The sequence below is a fragment of the Eptatretus burgeri genome, chromosome 1 (genome assembly GCF_056783735.1).
Source record: "Eptatretus burgeri isolate ZD-2024b chromosome 1, Ebu_testis_v1, whole genome shotgun sequence".
In the NCBI taxonomy this organism is placed as follows: domain Eukaryota; kingdom Metazoa; phylum Chordata; class Myxini; order Myxiniformes; family Myxinidae; genus Eptatretus; species Eptatretus burgeri.
Genome location: NC_140961.1, coordinates 149337954 through 149362110, shown reverse-complemented (window position 1 = coordinate 149362110; position 24157 = coordinate 149337954). Strand labels below are relative to the sequence as shown.

Sequence of the window (24157 nt, the reverse complement as noted above, 5' to 3'; positions counted from 1 at the left end):
TGTTTGACTCCAAAGCTGTGTCAACCTTTCCACATGCTGTTTTTAACTGAGTTTGAACTCGCGATTGAATTACTTTGTTATTCACCTTGGCAATGTTCAATTTAAATTAAGCAATCACCACCTGAATTAGCAGATCGCAAAAATACCAAAACATTCACATAATTACCTTACTCTCTTGACTAATTGCCTGTGTGAGAAAGATACATTGTTGTGGATTTAAAGCTATCATTAATAACGATTAAGATATTAATATTGTACATGCAGTGTTTAAAAATAAATATTATTCTCATTTGAATTGTAGAAACTCAGCTATCAGAGAAGATCTCAAGATACCACCCACAGCTCAGGTGAGCTTCCTGGAACATTTCGCATTCTGTTTGTTTTTTTCACACGACTCTACATTCATTTATGCATTTTTGTTGATCCCATTGAAATGCTGCTTCAGCAAAGACAGTGAGAGGAAACGGTGGGGGGACAGACCCTTGAAAATCTGTACTTGTGGGTGAGCGAGATGGTTCATGTGGTTTTATACATACTGTATGTAAGTCTGCCCAATATTCGTTCAAATAAAATGTTTCCTCCAAATTTTGAGCTGGATTATAGTTGACCAGAGTTGAAGAGTTGTAATATTGTTGTGGAAACTGAGGGCTCACAGGAAAGCCTAGAGGTACTCACACTTGCCTCAAAACTGTGTTGCCTGGGTTTAAATCACGACCCAGATATAAACTTTGACAAGCAGGGTGATTCATCAATGTGTGTGCCGTCACTCGGATCAACGTTAAACAGACATCTTGTCTGTCGGTATTCGTTGGTGGACATTAAATATCCCACGGTGTCTTTTGTGAAGAGTGGGCGAGTATTCGCCCGCACCATTGCCAAATTCTAAATTCCTGCCAAAACCAACAGGGGGCATTGCATTAGTGGCATTGCCAAACTCCTGGCGATCATGCAAACCAGCAGCCACAAGCTGCACAGAAAATGATGATGAATTGAATTGTAAGATGTACAGAAAAGTCATGAGATGGCTAATTTTCTGTCTTTCTGGATTGGAAGCCATTGTTAAGTGTATTTATTATGCACCCCCCACTCCCTATTCCATCTCGAGTACATACCGTGGAAAATCCGTGTTTTTTTTCTTAATTTGGCAAATTTTTTTTTTTATAAGTATGTTGATCGCCTTCGTTTGATCGAGTTTGTGTGTTTGTGTGTTTGTTTGTCTTTCCTCTCGGCTCCTGCCCAACCGCTCAACCATTCCTACTGAAAGTTTCAGAGATTAATGTCACCGGCCCTGTGATGGTCCCGCTTTGAAGTTTCATAAAATTTGGTCGACCAAAACGGTCCACATTGGCCAATATGCCAATATGAGCCAAATTTTCTAAAATCCTCAAATTTCATCCGATTGAAAACACCTATTAATTTTGAGATTAACATCGGTAAAATTGCCAATTTGGGCTAAATTGGGCCAAATTTTTTTAATCCACAATTTTAATCCGATTGACTTAAAATTTGAAGAACATTTGCATACGATGTCGCTGAACTCAACCACCTATTAAGTTTAAGGTCAACATTGGCCAAAAGGTCAACATAGGCCATGTTCAACATCGTTCAACAACTGCTCCTGTGTGTGCTCCCATACCTGATCTGACCTGACCATCAGAGGGATTCAAAACATGAACTGTTCCACTTGGCAGAGGTATGTGCTCCAACTATACCATTCTACTTTACACTCTTTTGCCAACTGTCGCTCTGTAAGTGATTTTTCATTTGTTTGTTTGTTTTTCCAGGTGATATCTCAGCCATCCTTTGAGCTGGGAAGCTGAAATTTTGGCACAATCGTGAACAAGTGCTTTGGCAAAAAATGCATTTTTAAAATATTTTTGATTCATGAATTAATTATCCTCACCAGAGGAGAAGGTATTGCATTTGGGTCTGTTTGTTTTTCTATTTGTTTGTCCCTTTGTCTGCACAGAACTTTAGTGTTTTTCTCTGCAACCACTTGCCAGATTGACAAAATTTTCAACATTGTTGAAGAAGAAGAAGAAGCTACTAAAGAAGAATTGTTGAGTAATGATTTTGATGTCATAGGTCACATGTTCTGGCTGCCAAGTAGGAAAAAAGGGGAAAAATTGACCTCTATCTCCAAAACAGCAGCAAGAAAAAAATTGAAACTTGGCACATGGAAAGTACTCCTCATGTGGAATGTTATTTTTTCATGATATCACAGATGCCTTCGTTATGATGTCATAATTGCAAGCAAAGAACGCTACACCCGATGAGAATGAAAAATTGTCAGGGTTATCTGGATAAATTTGTCCATGAAAAAAAAGAAATTATGACGTCATCAGTCACGTTGTTCGGCAGCTACATTGTTAAAAAAAACCTTCAAAAATCTTCTGTGAAATGTCTGAAGTGAACAAGGTGAAACTTTACAAGTATGACCGCCTATCCATGAGGAATAAAACATTCACACCGACGTCAGCATTGGTCACATGGTTTGGCTACCATGTTGGATTTACCCTAAATCCCATAAAAAATATCCTCTTCTCCATATCGACTGGACAGATCAAAGGGAAACTTGAGACACATGTTTCACAAGCCTTAAGGATGCCAGGGTATTCATGAATAATTGATAGGTCACAAGGTCTGGCAGCCATATTGGATTGAGGGAAAATCTTTCAAAAAATTCTTTATTTTGATCTGCTTCATCGATCGATGTAATACTTCATAATTATGATGTCGTGGAGAGACGGAATACAAGTTTTTGATTTCAGCCTGATGGGACACATGGTTTCACAGCGATAATATATATATATATATATATATATATATATATATATATATATATATATATATATATATATATGATCTGGATTATTTTTGACATTCCGTTTTTGAATAATGCTCACTTAGCTGTGCCTGGATGGGATTGAGGGTAGAGGAGTAGCATCTGAAACTCAAATCCTATCCAGGTTCCTCCTGTTGACTTCATATTTGCTTTTTGCTCATTCAGGTTCCTGCAAAACAGAAGCTCGACCTGCATGCTGAGATAAATGCTTATCAATGCTTAAAGTATTGTCCTCTTACAAAAAGGAGTCTCATCGAACTGCAGAGGTCATTGACATCTAAATTTTTCTACAAAAGATGTGCAAAACAGATGCCCTTTCTGCATGCTGAGATAAATGCTTATCATTGCCTAAAGTAATTGAAGGTTTTCTGTGCAAACATGCCCTACTGAAGACATGTATTCTTTCATAATACAATCTGCTTAATTATGCTCAAGATTGTTTTCTCTTTGCTTAAAGGACCTCATGTGCAAACAAATCTTTCTTATACTTTGATTGGCCAAGTGCCCTGTGATGTTCTGATCCCCTCTCAATTTCCAATTGAATATAAAGCCATATATTCTGGCTCAGAGGCAGAGATCTGCTTGAACTCTTGAGAAAAGCTCTTCTTTCCATATAAGGTTGTCGGCGACTTACGACCGCAATTGGCTCTGACCAATCGGTCGTAAGTCAACTTGGTCGTAAGTCGATCAACGTATATTTTACATACAAAAAAAAAAATAGTGGTCATAAAGTCGTACAGTCGTAAGTCGCATAGGTCGTAAGTCGACAACTACCTGTATATGTTTTTTTTAATAATAAATGATCTGTTAAATTATGAAGGGTTTTCACTTTTGGTTGCAAGTCTCCACCACAGCACACCTGAGCTCCTGACCACATACAAAGCTTTCATCCATAGACTGATGGAGTAATGCTCTCTCTCCTCTGGGCTGGTGTGCCTGCCTCTCACCTTTCTCAGCTTCATGCTATGGAAACCAAGGGATATAAGATTAATGGTATCTCCCATGATGATGCTGAGTCTTTCGGTCTCTCATTCTGTCACCACAGGCAGGTTGATGGTCTTTCTGTCTTCTACCGACTCCTCTATGGCCTCCCCCACCCCACACTCTGTCTGCAAGTGCAAGTGCATGTGGATGGGGGAGAGAGAGAGAGAGAGAGAGAGAGAGAGAGAGAGAGAGAGAGAGAGAGAGAGAGAGAGAGACAGAGAGAGAGAGAGAGAGAGAGAGACAGAGAGAGCGTGAGAGAGAGAGAGAGAGAGAGACAGAGAGAGAGAGAGAGAGAGAGAGAGAGAGAGAGAGAGAGAGAGAGAGAGAGAGAGAGAGAGTGCCGGAGGGGGTAGTGGAAGGGTTTGAAAGAGGGAAGACAAATAATTGAAATACCACTGGTGGTTATCTGTGATCTATCCTATGAATGGCTGAGCATGAAGTGAGGAAACAGAAACTGCCATGTTAAAATGTTTGGTGCAGCTCTGACAGGACCGGGATCAAATAACCGAGTCCTCTAACTCAGAGTAGATGCTGAAAACTTTCCTCCAATTAGTCTTATTAATATGTTGTGCTCGGGAATATAAATAATGCAAAACATATCATCTGTTTGAGGATGCATACAGTAATTGTGGGGAATATTTGCCCTGCACATGGTGTGAAAGCATTTCTCATATTCTGCATATTGTGCTTTGATCTTCATGTCCACTCCGACCACACATTGCTATACAAAGGTGAAAATAATTAACCACGAGAACATCAAGTTGTGAATATTGCCTGCCATTACCTTATGCTTGATGAAAGACAAACAATACATCACAAGAATGACTGTCTTTCCATGCCCATTGACACAGCACAGGGATGTTAAGCAAACTTAAATACCAGAACAGAAAACTGCATGCATGAAGGAGGCATTTCACAAATTGAATCGTTGCACCAGTGTCATAAGTGTAGCAATGAGCAGGTCATTCTTTAGGTTTCACTCTCAATTACCAGTGCATTGATAAATCTTGAGAGTGCATTGTCCATATTATAATGGATAGACTTTATGGGTTATTACCTTTACTTCAATTTATGAGTTATATACCTGACACAAATAATTACACCTGATGTGAACACATAACAGCTTAAAACTATTGTTTCAGACAAAAATATGACTTTAAACAAGGTTTGTTATCTATAATAATAAGTGTGTTTGTGTGTGTTTCTCCTCAATACCTCCAAAACCTTTAAACCTAACAGCCTAAAATGTTGCATGCATACTAAGTGAACTCCAAGGGAGTGAATGAATGAATACTGGGTATTTGTGTAAAATCAAAAACCCCTTTTGAATATAATTAACAGGCTTATTAAAGTAAAACCAAAAACAGGATTACTCTACTCAAAAACCCTTAGAATTTTCCACAATGACATCTCATGGACTAATTTGAGTATATAATGGAAATCTGTCTTCAGATTAGAGGATCGGAGCTGGTGGATTACATAACCATCTGAATCTGGAGTGAAATCTGAAAATTTTAAGAAATTACCGATTCTTATCACAATGTGTATTTACTTGAAAGCAAGTAAGGCTGTGATCCCTCCTTCTCCATGCATACAAATTGCCAAACCATTAGACTTAACTTTTTTGATATTCGGATAATTATATTGAGTGAAGAAAAGATTCAGGAAAGTTCGTAAAGTATAACTTCATTAAGTGCAACAAAAATAATTGTGATAAAGCGTTCATCATTGAATGCCTGAGTTTTGTTGTATACATCCCTAATTGTCTGCCAAGCCAGCCGAACCATTTCAAATGTTTCATTGGAGTGCTTGCTTGAGTGCTTAAGACACTTGGCGAGCACTCGACACCCCTGCTTCGGAAGAGCTGCCTACTCTGTGCTCCCAAGTTTAATCGCGACAAAAATTTATAGGATCACATTTTCTACAACAATACAGGGTTTTTAAACAATCATTTTCTCACAATTCATAACGTATAAACACACGAGCGGCCACCAGTTGCATGCAAGGGGTGGGAGTCTGGAGGGAGGGGGAGGTGTGGGGTGGCAGTCTGGAGGGAGGGGTGTGGGGTGGGTGGAGTTGGGAGGAGGGATGGGGTGGGAGGGAAAGGGGTAGAGTGGAGTCTGACAAGAGTTGATGTGAGGTGAGAGAAGTGACAAAGGACACAAAGTTTCCCGGCAACGCCAGGTACCTTTGCTTGTCATCAATATACATGGAGCTTTCCTAACGTTGTTCAAATGAGATACTCTTTGACAGCCAAGAGCTGAATGATTGAGAGTTTTTGGCTTATCTGGAATTGGAATTGCATATAAGGTAATGTCAAAATGCACCATCTATCAGTCTGTCTCGTATTTCGACTTCTCCAGCCAAACCGCAAGGCCGATCTGGCTGAAATTTCACAGCAACATTCCACTCATGACAGGTAATGGGAATTGCAAAGCTCGTTCCAGTCACGTGACTTTAATCACCCTGTTCAATCCCATTCTTTCCTCCAGACCTTCAAAACAGCTGTTCACCTCTTACCGTCCCCCATCCAAATCTCTTCTCGTCTTTACAGCTCTTATTCTTAACGTCTTAACATCTTAACAGAATTAATGGATGCCAAACCCACCTCCTTCAAATTCCCTGCTTTAATTCCTGAAAGTCCCTGTGGTGTCCATCTTGTATACCCCGAGTACCCCGTGTACCCTGCTCCATCCCGCTCCATCCCGCTCCCTTCCACATATCTCCTAATGTCTGTGTTCCCCACTGTTTTGTCCTGCCTACTCCTACCCCCTCTTTTCTCATGCCCCCCATTCTATACGTTGTGTGTTTGCTCTCATACGAGCCTCAACAAGGTATACAAAAAAAAAAGGTCAAAATGGAGGACTCAGTAAATTCCTTCAAAAATTTTCTCCAGACCCACCAGTGAGAATGCTAACAAATTTGGGTTGCAACATCAGAACAGGTTGGGGATTTTAAATTGCAGAGGTCATGCCAATTGTGTGACGGGAAGTGTGTCTAAATGGCGGACTTAGTAAAATATTGGGAAAATCTATAAATTCCTTCAGAAATCTTCTTCTCCAGACCCACAAATCTGAATGCTACCAAATTTGGGTTACAACATTAGGGTAGGGCCCATTGGTCCTATTTTAAAATATTTAAGTATAGATAAAGAGTAACAAAATGTTCTTAAATATTTAACTGTTGAATAAGAGTTAAAAAGAAGAAAAAAAAACAATAACCCTGGAACGTTGTTGGTTGTGTGAGTAAGTTGTTGAACATAAAAATTACCCTGACATTTTATTGTGATGATCTTGTTAACCAAACATCTTAAAGGTACTTGATATTAGTACGAAGAAAGCAAAACAATAATTGTTCCATTTCCGTTTATTTAACGTTTTTAATCAAGACCATATAACATTTTGGTAACATGGTACATCCCAACATTCCCAACGATGCAACACTAATAGCAAATATTTTTGTTATGAGATTGAATGTTCCTTCTGTGCTGTTGTAAGCTGGAACAAAGGCCAGGCACACGAGTAAGCAAACAGTCATGCTGAAGGTAATGAACTTTGGTTCCTTATGAACAAAATCCAACTTCATTGCATTGAAAGCAAGAGCGTAGCAGGAAATGGCAAGAAAAACGATATAGGAAAGTGAACTGACTGGCCAAGCCATTGATATCCCTCCACATTCTAACGTTACCATATTGGGATCGATATCTGTGTTACGTATGAGCCTTGGCTTCCCAACAAAAGCCCACAGAAGGCAAATTATGATTTGTGGTATCAGGCAAAGTAGTACCATGAACTGTTCACCAATCATCTTAAATCCATACGATGTGTCATCTGTGGATGATATCATGCAAATATTTCAATAAAATTTGTGAAAACTTTTGTTCAGCATTGTTGTTATTTTGTAGAATTAATGGATGTGTTGAGGCAATTTCTCCAAAATTAGCATAATGGGTTTGATGGTGATAAAAACAATAATGAAATGTTGTTGATTAATACTTGATATTAATATAAATATGTTAAATCTGAAATGGAAAATGTGCTCAAATATGGTATGATTGTATCTGCTTGAACACGTATCTATTTTAATATGAATTATCATTATCATATCTTTACTTTGCATTGAAAGTTGATCAACCTGACTAGTAAAGCTATGGTAAGCAGGCTGACCTGTGAAATGAGCTGCATTCACTACAAACGAATTGTCTATTCTATAAATATATTTTATTAACTAAGGAATTTTATGAAATGATAGATAAAAGGTACAGCAAGCTTGATAGAAGATTGTTATTGTAACTCAACTCGAATGTTGGTCTAAGAAAATGTCCAGATGTATTCATTAAACTCTGATTGCTTCATATTATATATAATTCCCTTGTCTGCTAAAGAAGCAGATTGAACTTTTCCCCTTCCATACCATAAATTGTATGTGATCCATCAATGTATCTGAAGGATAACAGTTTTGACATAATTCTGTGCTGGGAGAGATTTTACACATAGCTGGTCATGAAATATATACTACAATCCTTCAAAATTAGGCTGATTGCTGCAAAAAAAAGCTAAAAATGATTTCCATCTGGAAATACAACGACGTGACAAACTGTGGCACCAGCATTTAAAATGACAAAGAGCTGTGTTTCACTGAACAGTATATAAAGAACGAAAATTCACCATGTATTTCAGAGATCTGGAGCAAGACTGTTCTTTTTCCAGATCCTCCATATGCGCATGTGTATGCGTTTTTGTTGAAGAAATGTTTTAAATGTACAGAAAGACTTAAATAATTTCTTTGACAGATGCTTACTTTAGTAAGTAAGGTGGAGTAAGTAAGGTGGAGTAAGTAAGGTGGTGGAAAACACCACATAAGGTGGTGGAACAAGAGGAACTTTCAAAGTTTGATCGTAATGACAATTCTGACTATAATTTGGAGCATTCCCTTTTTGAATTTTTTTTTTAACCAAAATTGTGGCTCATGGTATAGCAAGGTGATTGACAAGGAAAAAGGTAACCACTAACAGTGGCAAGAGTCACATAACAAGCAAGAGAATTGAACAAACAGGAAAAGATGAAGAGGTGGAAACATGTAGCAAACCTGAACAAGGCCCAAAAGAGCATGCAGCCTGGACCAGCACACACCAAACCAGTACAAATGCACATGAAAAGGCATTCAATGAGATAGGAAAATACATTAAATCAATGACGTTACACCAATAAAGTAATGCCTCACACGTTCCACAGCTTAACGCTATGGAAACCAAAGCCTTCAAGATAATTGTAATTTCCCACAACGAAGCTGAGTCGATGGGTCGAGCACTTTGCCATTGCAGACAGGTCGGTAGTATTTTTGACTTCTACTGCCTTTCTGGTCTTGTACCTTCTGCACTTTCAGAGCTTTTCCACCCCCTCCAGGTGTCTGCAGGGCTCACATGGTCCAACATTGACTCTTTTCTGATGAAACTACCAAAATCTTGAATTACTGCTCACCTCCACTCATTTGTTATTTTTTCTCACTTGTTGAACCAACTTCCACATTCTCTTCAATGTTACTCTTTCTGGTCTTCAAGACAGCTGTTCACCACTATCTCAGATCACACCAACCCCCTTAACCACCCAAAACCATGATCTCATCGACATACATTAATCCACCTCCCCAAGCTCACTTCTATCCAAATTATTTGTCATTCCTCTCTGAAAGTTTGCTTCCATATGCAGATTGTAAACCACATGCATCTCATTCCTCCCCACATCACTTGTTTGTCGAAGCATCCCTCTTTGTCTCTGAACCCTCCAGTTTGTACCCCACCTCTCTTTCTCCTGTCCATTTTGTTCTGTTTAATCGTGATCCGTTCTATGCTCTAGCTCTTCCACGAGCCTTGACTTTGTGCAAAAAAATAATCCTGTCCGTGCTTGGCCTTTCCTTCCATTGATCCAGCATTTTCTGACATAGATGGACTGTAAGGATGTTCACAAACGAAATAACCTGTCATAGTCGACATGCACCAGCTGTAAATGCCTGGCCACCTTACTTAAGATCTAATCAAGATGAGATTGGAAAGTGTCCGACTTGGAAAGAAGGGTACTGCAGGTGTGCGACTGGGTAAGTCAACACCACATGGACTTGGACAAGGGAAAGACGCAGTTACATTGCATAGCAGACAACACACAGGAAGAAGGGACAGCGACTTTGCAAGAGATGTATCTTCCAAATTACACCAAAGTTTTTACTTAACATTGGGAGCAATGTGGATTGGGTGACAATGAATTGGCCTGGAGGTATGTCTGACACAGGATAAATTAAAACTATGGAATCAATCATCCGGTGTTACACCACATGTTACCTTAGCGGTGGCATGGGGTTATCAAGCAAAGGACATAGGACCCATGATAACTTGCTTGAAGATGGCATCGAGAGCTACTATGGTGGAATCTAAACAGGGAAAGGAACTCTGGAGAATAGGGACAGATGCGTATTGCTGGAAAAGGAATGGGGTGACAGACGGATATTGCTGGAAAAGGAATGGGGAGACAGTAACAGCTACATTTGAGGTGGTTGACCTTTCACAGATCCAGTGGTTATAAACGTCATCTGAACTCCTAGATCGGGTCCCGGCTTGTTTGTGGACAACATACCCTAATGACGTGGGAGGAATTCAAAGCATGCAGCCAGCAAAGATCAATATAGACACATCAAAAAGTCTGCCTTGCAAACCGCAATACCAGTTGCATCCAAAGCTGAAGCAGGAATATCCCCTTCAGTTGAAGTGATATTAAAACAAGGAACGATTATTCCCACTGTCTGCCAATGTAATATGCCAATCCTACTAGGGTGTAAACTGGGGAAATCAACACGGCATTTTGTGCAGAATATGAGAGCCGTAAACAACTGTGTCATACATGCGTATCCCATAGTTCCAAATCCTGTTACGGTCCTGTCTAGCATTCCAAGCAGTTCCACCTTCTATATGGTAATCGATCTTTGTTCAGTTTTATTCAGCATACCGATAGACTCCGAGTCCCAGTTACTTTTCGTGTTCACATATTGAGGTAGACAATATACTTGGACGGTACTCCTGCAAGGATACACTGAACCCCCATTTTTGTTCTCAAGAGCATTCAAAGACGACTTCGATGACATATTTTTTTTCCAAATAAATCAATATTAGTTGAGTATGTGGTTGATTTGTTGATTTGCTCAACGATAAAGGACGCGTGCGAACTGGACACTTTGACATTGCGAATGACATTAGCGGAGAAAGGACACAAAGACTCAAAGGCCAAATTGCCAGTGGCGGATCTAGGTGGGGGGTTGGGGGGGTTGCAACACCCAACCCCCCCTCTAGATCCGCCACTGATTGCAATTTCGTCAGTAGGAGGTGAAATATCTGGGACATATCTTGGGGAAAGGTACCCATCGCATCTCGCCAGAATGAATATCCGCAACACTGAAATTGCCAAAGCCGACCACCGCTAAACAAATGAGGTCTTTCCTCAGAACAACGGGTTATTGCCAGCAGTGGACACCTGATTATGCATTCTTAGTCCGTCCACTGCTGGAGATTGGTTCCGCAAGTGCACCCAATCCATTGACTTGGACACGAGAGGCTGATATAGCTTTTGTGACACTGAAGCAGGCACTCTCCTCCTTTCCTGGTTTGTGTCTGCCTGACTATGAAAAATCTTTCTATTTGTATTCGCATGAAGCACGAGTGTTTGCACAATTTTTGCTGGCCCAGAAACATGGAGACCAATTGCGGCTCATCACGTATTGTGGTACTAAATTACATCCAGTGGCTCAAGGATTCCCATCCTGATTGTAAGCAGTGGCAGCTGCTTCACACACAGTACAAACGACAGAATTGCTTGTCGCTGGACACTCTTTAATCCTCCTGTTGCGCCATGCCGTTACTGCAGTGAATTTAAAGACAAAAACACAGCACTTGTCTGCCTCACGAGCAATGACATACGAACTCTCACTCACTGCTCCACTGAACATCACGATTAAGAGATGTCCACCATTGAATCCAGTGACGTTGCTGCCCATGGAACAGGATGGTGATTCTGGCTATTGTGAGGAGATAAATGCACAAACGTGTCTGCCCCATCCTGTTCTGAGAGACATGCCGATCCAAAGTTTCGAATTGATTGGGCATTAGGCCATGGGCCAGATATGGTCCACGTGCACCCCCCGCCACAACCCTTCGACCCCATATTTTTCTGAAGCCTTCGGGTCCCCTGAGCAAAGCCGCAAAGACAAACAACTTTATTTTGTATGCTGCATCCATCATTCGCATGACTTCTCTCTTCTTCAGTTTCGGTGGACAGAACTATGCAAGGTATCTGACATATGTCTCTGTGTTCATAGCTAATATAGACAACTCACACCCAGGGGCAGTATCACTGATCAAGAGAGGAGCTATCAGTGTCGCATTCTCCTTTTTCCTTGGCAATCGTTGTCCAGTGGATAAAACCATGGAGGAGACCTTCATGATGCACGTTAAGTCACATGTTGGTGCTGGAACCAGTGCAGCAGGTACATCTGGACTACTCACCAACTACCAGGCCTACCAGAGATGGGTTCGGACAACACATGCAAGGTCTCTTTATGTTGATGCTGCACTTGGAATGGCTCACATGTTGGACAGTGGAGAGGGAACTAAGCATCGTGATACACTTCCGACAAAGGTCACAAAAGGAGAGAAGTTGGTGAAAAGGGCCAAAGATGCCATCGGAATTTTTCTTAATCCTTTCAATATAGAGACAAATGATCAATTGTTGATATCCTCATCAGGAAGTGCAGCATCTGATGCTGTTTCAGACGATGTTCTAAAGACTGAAGCTTTTGGTGAAAAAGCACGGGATGAATTTAATGAAGCTCGACTGAAGAATAGTAAAGATTTCTTTGAGCCTGTGAAGAGACTGAACCTCAAAACTCTGAATGACATGAACAAGATGAAGATGAAGATGAAGACAACCAAGAATAAGGTCATACAGTACAAGCAACGGGATAATGTAGCCTTTCAACTCTTTGTGAAGTCACAAAACCAGGGCTTACAAGTCGATATGAAAGAACTGTTGACCTATCCATTAACTCCCGTACCATACAGCATCGCTACAGCTGATGAATATCATGCTAAGACTGACAAAGCAAAGGCATTTCAAAACCTGATCAAGGATTGTAATGATGCTGATGTACCACCAACCAATGAACCATTGACTCTGTATGATGACAATGCTTGCTTCTATGACCTGAAAGAAATACGAAGTAATTTTAGTCAGATCTCTTACAAAGTGTTTGACATCATTGGAAAAACAGGAGATGTGGTATTTAGCACTGATCAATATTTTCCTGATTCAGTGAAGTCGATGGAGAGGCAATGTCAGGGCTGTGGAGAAAATCTTTTACTTACAGGTGAAGCCACGAAGAGCCCACCTGATTGGAAATTGTTCCTGTCAAATGATGAGAATAAGATACAGCTCATCAAACTTCTGCTTGGGCTTTGGAGTGGTGATAACTATGCATCAAGGTTGCATGGAAGGCGAGTGATCTTTGTATGTGAGGGCATCGCATATTTGCTCACATCTGCTGATGGCCAAACAACAATAATTAGAGAGGAGCTTCCACTGCTGAAATCAACCCAGGAAGAAACTGACTCTCGTATGATACTGTATGTTCAGTATGCTCGACTCAGAAACTATCAATTTGTCTGAGTGAAAAGTCCAGACTCAGATGTATTTTTCATCCTATTACACTATGCTGTCTCTGTTCATGGTACAACTGTCCTGTTTGACACAGGCAAAGGCAACAAGCAGAGGATGGTAAATGTCAGTGAACTAGCTACAGATTTTAGCCAGGAAAAGTGCACAGCTCTCATGGCACTCCATACTTATAGTGGCTGTGACACCACTAGTGCCTTCCGAGGAATTGGCAAACTTAAACCTGTGAAAACTCTTCTGCGCTTTCCAAAATATATCTCTAGTCTGGAGAAACTGGGTGATGCTTGGGATATTCCTCATGAGCTCATTGATGAGTTGGACACCTTCAAGTGTGCCATGTACGGTAGAGCGTCAAAGGTGTCAAAAGTTGATGATCTGCGACTCATTCATATAAACGAGCTCTGTGCCAGGCAAAGTCGTCTTGTGCCTTCAGGGAATGTGGATATGGCTAACTTACCACCTTGTAAGCGAGCTCTTACCCAGCACATTCGGAGAGTAACCACCAAGTATGGATTTGGAAGACCGTGCATATTCCACAACCACAGATTCCGAAGGCCAGTCAGGGACATGGTTGGGAGGAAAAGGATGGTAACCTTGATCTTCTATGGTATGAAGGAGATGTCCTCCCATGGCAACTGGCTGACATTGCTGAAATAACACCTGACGACACTGACTCTGATGAAGTTTCAGATATGGATACATTTGATGATATTGAGCAGGCATTCGAGAGTGATGACGACGGCGATAATGAATATTATGCGTAATCCATGCACAATGACATTTTGTGGACATGACATAATAAGTTTCAATTGTTTTTCTTAAATAAACTTATAATTTATATTCTTTATGTGAAGTCAGGAATATTTTCTCAGTCTTACGTCTTACTGGTGACTACATGTTGGGTGTTGCAACAGTGATGTACTTATGTTTGAGTCGTAATACCTGGTACATCTTTAGTTGTTGTGGGACAAATTTGGTATCGATAGAAAGGTAGTAAAATTTGTGATATCATAGAAATATTTATTTGTTTGTCTCAGGTAAAATGAGCATCCATATACGTTATTATTTCAGATATCTGAGTTGTCAAAAGGAAAGGCGAGGTACTCCTCTTCATCACTTCTTGGGACAAACACAACGCTATTAAATTTGACAGATGACTATTTTGAAAATCTGCATGTGATAATCTTTCATTTGATATATAATTTGTTAATATTAATGCTTATTGGGAAACTGCAGAGATCTTATCAGTCAGGGGATTTTTTATGTGCGAAACTGAGGAAAAGTTGACATTTTGAGGGTACCGTCAGATATGGTTGGAAAATGGATAGTGAGTCCCAGTTTATTCACTGTTCCCAGTTGAATTCATGCTCAGGGGACGCGAAAGCTTCAGAAAAATATGGGGTCGAAGGGTTGTGGTGGGGGGAGGGGGTGCACGTGAACCATATCTGGCCCATGGCCTACATGTTGATGCCGGGCACCTTCCCTTCCCTGTTGTTTACCTTCCTGGGCACCAAAATGGTCTCCATTAATGGTTTATGCAGTTTGCTCTGAACACGAAGTAAACAAAAGCGAACAGTTGGCTCGGAACTGTTCCGCACACTAAGCAGAGATGTTTGCTTTAACTCATTCATGCTGCTTCGCAGAAGGCCAAATTGTGACAATTTACACCAATTCTGGTTATAGTGGGGCAAATAACAGCAATTTTTGAGAGGAATCGTGCAAATGATGATACATGCATCAAATTTGGCACATTTGTTCTCCAGGGTATTCTAATCAAATCTGCCTGATTGGCCATTTGAAAATCCAAATTTTTAAAAATTGGAAGAAAAAAAAAATTCTAAAAATTCATGATCATGAATCAATGTTGGATGCTGGCTGAGATTGGTGAATGTTTCAGAAACATCATCAAAGACGTTCCAAGTCTGCCATGCAGTTTTCTTCCTTTACCGTGGAAGGCAGACACGACATCACATCCAGTGAACGCATGGAAGTATGGGATCCCTCCAGCTTTCTCAGGCCCGATTGCAGAAAGTACCTCATGGACTGAAATCCATCACGCCTTGGCTCCTTGGCCAAAGGCAATCCACATGTTCTCAAGACCTAGTTCCTGTAAGGATGGCAGTACAGGTATTGCTATGACTAGTACATCCGTGTCATTAGCCTTAATGATAATGGACTTGCTACAATCCGTCATTGCATCCCTGGTGTGTACAAATATTCGAGTGTCAGCTTCTTCATGACAACATGCAGACACAGCATCCAGTGACTTCCTTGTGTTGCTAATGGCATCTTCTTCTTTTGTGACAATGACTGTGCTTGTCTTCTGTACTTCACACATCTTTTCTTCAAGGAAGTGAAACAGCTCAGTCTTGTTGCTGTCATCTCGAAGAAAGCTTCTCCAGTTACTTTCGGTCTTACTGGTTCCTGTCACTCTTCTTCTGATTCCTTGCCCCCTTTTCGACCTTGCCTCGGACTTCAGACTTGACTTGTTGTACACATCAAACACTACGTCCACCCTCTCGTACCTCGCACCATAGGATTCCACCTTTGGGATGATGTCTTCTTCAGAAAAGTCATCAAATATCTTTGAAGTGCATGGAGGTAGGGCATTGATAAGTGCTGCGCCATCAATGATGACTGCATCTCCCCGTGGTTCTCTGTCTGGGATGTTCACTTGCGCTTCAAGAATTTCAGCCAGCTGTGACTTCAAATTTTTTTGAATTTTTTTTTTTTCAAATTTTTCAAATTTTGGATTTTCAAATGGACAATCATGCAGATTTGATCAGAAAGCCCTGCAGAACAGAAATGCCAAATTTGATGCTTGTATCATAATTTGCACGATTTTTCTACTATTAGGAATTTGTTGTTGTACACAAATTTGGTGCTTTGAGGCATGAGCAAGGATTTATAGCATCCACTGCTGCTCTGGTGAAGAATGGTTCGTGGATTGCTAATCTGTTGCAGGCAATTATTTTGCCTTACCAAATTGCAGTTGTTAAATGCAACGCCCACACGGGTGGATCAGATCATGTTTCACGGGGAAATGCAATGGCATATAAAGCTGCCAATGCCGCCGCCATTTCACAATATGCCCAATTGGTATCACAATATGCTCTAACACCAGCAGCAACAATGCCATCTCTTGAGGATGTTACTACTTTACAAGCTGCTGTTAGTTCAGCAAAGAGAAATTTGTGGTTAATGGCTGGATGTGAATTTCATGATGAGTCGAAGCTATGGAGGTCACCCGATAGCCGCATGGTGGTTCCAAAGGCTCTATTCCCATGGCGCACTCCCTCAGCGCATGGCCCTGGTCGTACGAGCAAGGGTTGGAATGAGCACCTCTATTGGGAAGCAATGGTATGCCCCGGGCTTTAGTCCAATTGCAGAACAATATTGTAGGACATGCCATGTCAAGAACACAATCCTGGGAAGGAGCCTCAGATGGCCTGAAGAGCCCATCCGGCTCCATTTGGCCCGTTTGTTCATATCAAAATTGATTTTGTACAGATGACAAATTGTTGTGGGTTGAATATATTTTGGTCGCTGTCGATTTGTCTTCAAAATTGGTGTAGGCATACCCCTGTGGAAAAGCAGATGTTATGACTGGAGTTAAACTCTTGATGAAAGATTTTGTCTGTGGATTTGGGATACCCTGCAAAATCTTTAGCGATCAGGGAACTCATTTTTCACCTAAGGTGGTAAAGGAGTTATGCACGTCCTTGCAAATCAAACAGCACCTACATTGTCCTTACTACCCACAGTCACCAGGGGCAGTAGAGAGAAACAATGGGATTTTAAAGAACAAGCTGGCCAAGATTTGTCAACAAGCTCTGTTAAAATGGCCAGATGCACTGCCAATAGCTATTATGACTACAAGGTCAACCTCCAATTGAAAAACTGGCTTATCCCTGCATGATATTATAATGGGGAGGCCGATAAGGTTACCTCACTCAGCTCAATTATCTGTAAGAGAAATGAATGTGCAGCAAATGGAGGACACATTGCAGACCTTTTATGTTGCATTGAATCGTGCTGTGAGGGGCTTCTATGCGCAGATGAAGCAGGCCTTGCCTGAGCCAGCCACCACTGATTGCCACAACTTCAAGCCTTGGGACTTGGTCTATGTAAAGACTCATAAGAGAAAGAAATCTCTGCAGGTGAGGTGGTGCGGATCATTTTCGATTCTGCTGACGACCCACAATGCTGTGAAATACCAGGGCCGAGCAACATGGATCCATCCCTCACACTGCAAGCTGGCACACAGCACGAAAGATCCCGAGAAGAACACCACCTCAGGACTACTATGGTAACCTTTCTTTCTACATGCTTATGTGCACCATTTGTTTTGATTTGTATGATAACGATGGGGATACCCCCATGGTCGATAGGGCTGATAAGTACTCCTCATGATGGCAATCGCTTATATATTCTTCAGGCAAGCGCTTACCGCACAACTTACCAAGCTAGCCGCATTACACAAAGAAACAAAAGAGGCTTAACTAGTGAAATAGGACTGGATAAGAGTTCAAATAGAACGGATTTGCAAAGAAGTATATAGGTGAATTTGCACCCTGATGGACTATACGGGATTAATACTTATCTGGCTCTTTCTCTTAACCATGCTAAGACTTTAAATAAAACTAGTTGGGTCTGCACTCGCATACCCCACTAAGTGATTAGTGGGATACTATTGTTAGTAATACCATTTGATTTGAATGAGTGGTGCGGATAATGGATGAAATGGATGGAATGGATTAAATGAGATAATAATACTAACCATAATAAGGAGTGGGAAACGGGTTGGCTTGACCGGATAATTACCAATAAGGATGGGAAGTGCCTATGGCAACAACATTTCAGCAGCTGGTATTGGCCAACTTTCAATTAAAGTAAAATACCTCCATATTTTGTTATAGAACAAACAAAAGAAAAATCGAATTTAGGCCAAGTGCAGAAATCTTTGGAGGAGAGAATGTGAGTAAATTCTGAATGTAAGAACAATGTTAATAAAAAAAAAATCACACCATAGGACCACAAGTAGCATTACATAACACCTATTTCGTGTGCGGAAATGGAGCGTATTAATGGCTCCCAGCTAATTGGACTGGATCATGTTATCTAGCTTACATAATACAACATATGCGCCTGCTTGTAAACTCACCTTTTGAACACTCAAAACGGAGTAAGCGTAGTTTTACATCAACCGAATTGTTCTTTATGATTCTCATTCCGCATTACGGAGTTGGGCAAACATCCATCGGAATTGCAGAATTAGATGCTTCTCTGGAATTGCTTGCAAAATAAACTGCAAACGGTATGGTTGATATTAACTCAGAGGTAATCACTTTACATGCTGTTGCGATGCAAAACCGAATTGCTTTGGATTTTGTACTAGAAGGTCAGGGGGGTACTTGTGCGGTGATTGGTTCTGAATGCTGTACGCATGTCCCCGATAATTCAGAGCACATTGCAAGTTTAGCAAATAAGATTAGGAATGAAGGGGCTACGGTTTTTTATTATTATTTTTACCAAGGATGGATTATATTCTTGGATCGAAGGATTTTTTGGAAGATGGGGAGCTCGACTAATGCAATGGATTTTCATGGGATTACTCTGGATTGTCATTATTATTGAACTCATTAAATGTGCCACCACAGTCCCACCAGCATTGACTACCTCTAGTTTAAAAAGGAAAGCTACATAAGTAGTGGTTTATCAGCCCCCCCCCCCATACTGACTCTGATCCAGAGGAGTAGTTCTTAGACTTGTATGAAAATTGAAATTGGAAATCCATAGGTCAACGTTATGAGTGTGTTATGTAATTATGGGAAAATGTTGTTCTTGTTGCACTCATCAGCCTTGTCCCCAAACCCTGCATTGGCGTGTTGAACTCAGTTTGACTGCCCAAGTGGTGGTTCTCCACTGCAATGACCTAAGGGCCTACTTCTACTGGAGCCTAAAGCAGGTCCAGCTGGACAACCACCTCACGCCACCTTCTCCAATGGACAGGGATGGCGATGATAGGCTTGGATCAACATTGTGTGCTTGGAAGTGACCGCCCAAAGGAATGAATGCACTCGTGCGCGGACGTGTATTTACAACAGATTAAAACTATTAATTTTATGTTGTTTTTTTTCCCGAATTGGCAAAATTATTATTAAAATGGGCTCGCAGAATATCTTCGAGCGACACATATTCACCTCGGAGCTGTCAGGCCTGTGTTGCTATGTGTTTCCTGGTGTTATCATGTGTTGCTGTTTCAACTAATGTGTTGCTATCCAGTGTCAGAATGACAAACTGTCCAAGACTTCAACTCCAGTCATGAGACTAATTTGGCAGAACTGATATTCTTATGTGATGCAAACACAGACAAGTGGATCAATTATATATCGGGCATTCTTTATCATCTTGAGCTCCATGAATGATTGATGAATTAACATTACTTTTGGCTTGCTCTGTGGAAGTGCAAGATTTCTAAGTGGAATTATTTTTTACCCAAAGCTGCGTTCAGTTTCCAGGACATGCTGAATATACACGAAATAGCCAATGTGAGGCAAACACAGACAAGTGGATCAAGTATCAGGCATTTTTTTGCATCTGGAGCTCCAATGGATATCAAAGAGCTCAAAAGGGAGATGGTTAGGGCCAAGAGGAAAAGCACAATGACACATCCATCAGTGTTCTTCATCACAGGTCGATCTCTACCACGAAACAGGATAATTCCCACAATCACTATAATCAGAATGCCCAGTAAAGTGAAAGTCAGAATAACCAAGGCTGCAGGGTTTCTGAATGCAAGGTAATCTTCACTCATGGGCACACAGCCATTTTTATCTTCATTGGACAAATAGTAAGTGGGACAGGGGAAGCATTCTGGGGAATCTGTAAAAAAAAACAAAAGTTTTTAAAATTACACGTTCATTTAAGTGATGATGTTGCTACCACAAATTTTGTGAAGAGCAAAATGAGAAAAAAGTATTAATGAGAAAAAACATTAAAGATAGAACACGGACAAAAATGGAGAGAAGATAATTTGGTGAGGAATTAACTTGAAAAGTCAGAGCGAAGAATGATGAAGTCAAGGAAATGAGTGTGAAGTGTCATATCCCCACTCCCAAAGTTTTTTGGTCATGCTCAAAAAATTTATCCCATGTGCAGGTTTAGTAAACAAGAGTAGCTTAAGTGGACCTCCGACACCACATTCATAAATGCGTATGACAGTAGGCTTGGCAGAACCCCAAAATATATTCACTTTTTTCTCATTTTTCTCAAAATCAATCCACGGACACATTTCTGGCTCGCTGGCCATAATCTTAATTGAGAGATGCCATTTTTATATCAAAAGTCATAAAATCAAAAATGATAACAGTTCATGATGTGTACTTCATTCTTAAGACCACATAACTAAGTACTCAGTCAAATAAAGTCATAAAATCAAAAATGATAACAAAGTTTATGATGAGTACTTCATTCCTAAGACCATAGAACTAAGTACACAGTCAAATATATATATATATATATATATATATATATATATATATATATATATATATATATATATATATATATATATATATATATATATATATATATATATATATATATATATATATATATATATCATCCTTGCTCTACTCCCTCCCAATACAGTGCAGGTACCCTCCTCCTTCATCTCCTCTCCTCACTCTCATCTCTCTCTCTCTCTCTCTCTCTCTCTCTCTCTCTCTCTCTCTCTCTCTCTCTCTCTCTCTCTCTCTCTCTCTCTCTCTCTCTCTCTCTCTCTCTCTCTCTCTCTCTCTCTCTCTCTCTCTCTCTCTCTCTCTCTCTCTCTCTCTCTCTCTCTCTCTCTCTGGACATATCTGGATTGCGGTTATGTCTGGATGGTGTTTGTCGCTGGACGTGTCCTGATGGTGTTTGTCTCTGTATGCGTCCAGGCAGAGTTTGTCTCTGGACAGCTTGGCTCTCGACGCGTCTGGGTGGTATTTATTTCTGCACAGGAGTTTGTCTTCAGACTTGTCGGACAGGAGTTTTCTCCAGATGGAGTTTGTCTCTACGCCGTCCTTAGAGTATGGCCAGTAGAAAATGGATTTTAGACATTATTTTGTTTCCATATTCACTGTTATTCTATGCAGAATAATTTTGATGAGACAGTATGAATTGGAATTAACGCTCCAGCACATGTCTGCCTTCTCTTCCTCTCACCTAACACTGTCTTCCATTCCCACACCTCTCATCGCTCCCCCTCCCTCCTCTCTCCTTTCCCCTCCACCTCTTCACTCTCCCCACTCTCTCTCTCCCCCACTACCTCTTTCCCCTATTTTTGTTCCTACCCCCATTTTTATTACCATCAGCGAAGCGATGGGTGGCATTTGTTAGTGTATAAATATAAATGGAAAGCAAGATGAGGCAGCGAGTCCTTTAAGCTGTGAAGCTGTCCATCAGTCTGTAAAGACTACATGCCTACTCATCACATCCTGTGTTAATGTGAATTTCCCAAGATTTTGGGTCTTAATAACCCAATATCCGAAAAGTCTCCAAAGACCCAAAAGACCCTGAAGACCAAAAAGACCATGAAGACCCCAAACACCCAAATGACCCCAAAGCCCCAAAATATCCTGAAGACCTAAAAGCCCCAAAAGACCCTGAAACCCAAAAGTTACCAAAGACCCCAAAAGACCCTGAATAACCAAAAGACAGCAAAGACCCAAAAGTACCCGAAGGCACAAATGGACCTGAGGACCTCATGGACCTCAAAGGGACCTGAGGCACAAAAGATCTAAACGACCCTGAGAACCCAAAAGACCCTGAAAACAACAGAACCCTGAAGACCCTGAAGACCCCAAAGACCCTGAAGATGCAAAAGTCATCAACAACCCAAAAAGACCCTGAGGACCCAAAGAGAGCCTGAAGACACTGAAGACCCAAAAGACCCTGAGGACCCAAGAGAACCAGATGATTCAAAAGACTCTGAAGACCCTGAAGACCCCAAAAGACCCCGAGGACCCTGAAGACCAAAAAGACCCTGAAGACCCAAAAGACACTGAAGATCCAAAAGAAACCAAAGACCCAAGAGACCCTGAAGACCCAAGAGAACCTGAAGACTCAAAAGTCCACAAAGACCCTGAAGAAGCAAAAAGACCCTGAAGACTCAGAGACACTGAAAACACTGAAGACCCAAAAGACGCCGAAGACCCAAGATAAGCTGAAAACCCAAAATACTCCAGAGACCCTGAAGACCCCAAAAGACCCTGAGGACCCAAGAGAACCTGAAGACCCAAAAGACCCCAAAGACCTTGAAGACCCTTTAGACTCCTTTGACCCTAACACCATTTAGACCCCTTCAGATAGATTGGACAGCTTAGACCATTTAGACCCCTTTGACCACAACACCATTTATTTAGACCCCTCAGACAGACTGGACAGCTTAGACCCTTGGCCATTTAGACCACTGGACCTTCTTTCACAAATTAATGTTAAAAAATATATAATATCACCAATATTACAAACAATTTTGAAGAAAAGAAATGTTTGTATGATGATTGGTGTAAATCATGCCACAACAGCAAATGTATGACATCAATCTCTGCAATGCATAGAGACGTATGGATACGTGAGCATAGCGAACCCATCCATACTAATATATATATATATATATATATATATATATATATATATATATATATATATATATATATATATATATATATATATATATATATATATATATATATATATATATATACATACACATACCGAGCCAAAAATGCTCATGTCGGTTTCAATTTGTAAAATGAACCTTCATGTGAAATCAAAATCAATTAGTGAAAACCAACCTGTTCCATTGGTGTACTCTCGACTCGTGCACACGATGCAGTCAAAGCAACAAAAAGGCTCCCCTTTACGTGTGGCCTTCCGTGTTCCTGATGCACATGGATCACTGCACACCGATTGTGGTACCTGGGAAACATTCATCTTCTCATTCACTGGAGATGTCAGATATATAGTTGTGTAAAACAAAAATAATTGCCAGTAACTCAAATTTAGGGATTAATATCTTGCTTGTCTAACATTGTCCTTCCTCAATATCGATCAACTCACTCAATGTCTGAATTTTTCATTGCAGGAAGTTCATTTCCCATACAAGGTTGGCTTACAAAGAGAATTCTCCTGGAATTTTTGAATCTAAAGCTCAACATTATTAGCAGCTCCTGCAATGAGACCAAAGAACAAGGCCTGTTCCCCTGGCATCAGAGATAGGTCAGAGGCATCTGACCTCCCCACAGGGGGGACAACAACACCACATAAAATTAACAAAAATGGATAAAAAATAATGTTCTCTTCCAAGCAACTTCAATCGAGGAGTAGGCAATTGGGCTCAATGGATTCAAAGCAAATAGTGCAAACCATCTCATGTCATGTTACCCACAGTATTTTTTGTACCCACATTCACCCTCTATCTCACAACCCTCATTATTGCTGGTTACTGTTCCATTCCCTGACTTGTATCAAGCTGTGACCCCATTACCCCATTGTCAGTTTTGGGGTTTTTTTGCACTGTGTAACCATGCTCTTTCTGAAACTACATTTGATGTACAAAACTAGAACAGCACATGGT

General features: G+C 40.7%; 1 protein-coding gene across 1 annotated transcript; it reads right to left on the bottom strand.

The window, feature by feature from the left end:
• Positions 1-7188: 7188 nt before the first annotated feature.
• LOC147035730 (extracellular calcium-sensing receptor-like) lies at positions 7189-23588 on the bottom strand. Its single transcript, XM_085898543.1, has 3 exons — positions 23376-23588; positions 20038-20424; positions 7189-7659 (listed from the first exon to the last, which is right to left on the bottom strand). Exons 1-3 carry the CDS (start codon positions 23512-23514, stop codon positions 7196-7198), a joined length of 990 nt encoding a protein of 329 aa, XP_085754669.1. The 5' UTR covers positions 23515-23588; the 3' UTR covers positions 7189-7195.
• Between the last annotated feature and the right edge of the window lie 569 nt (positions 23589-24157).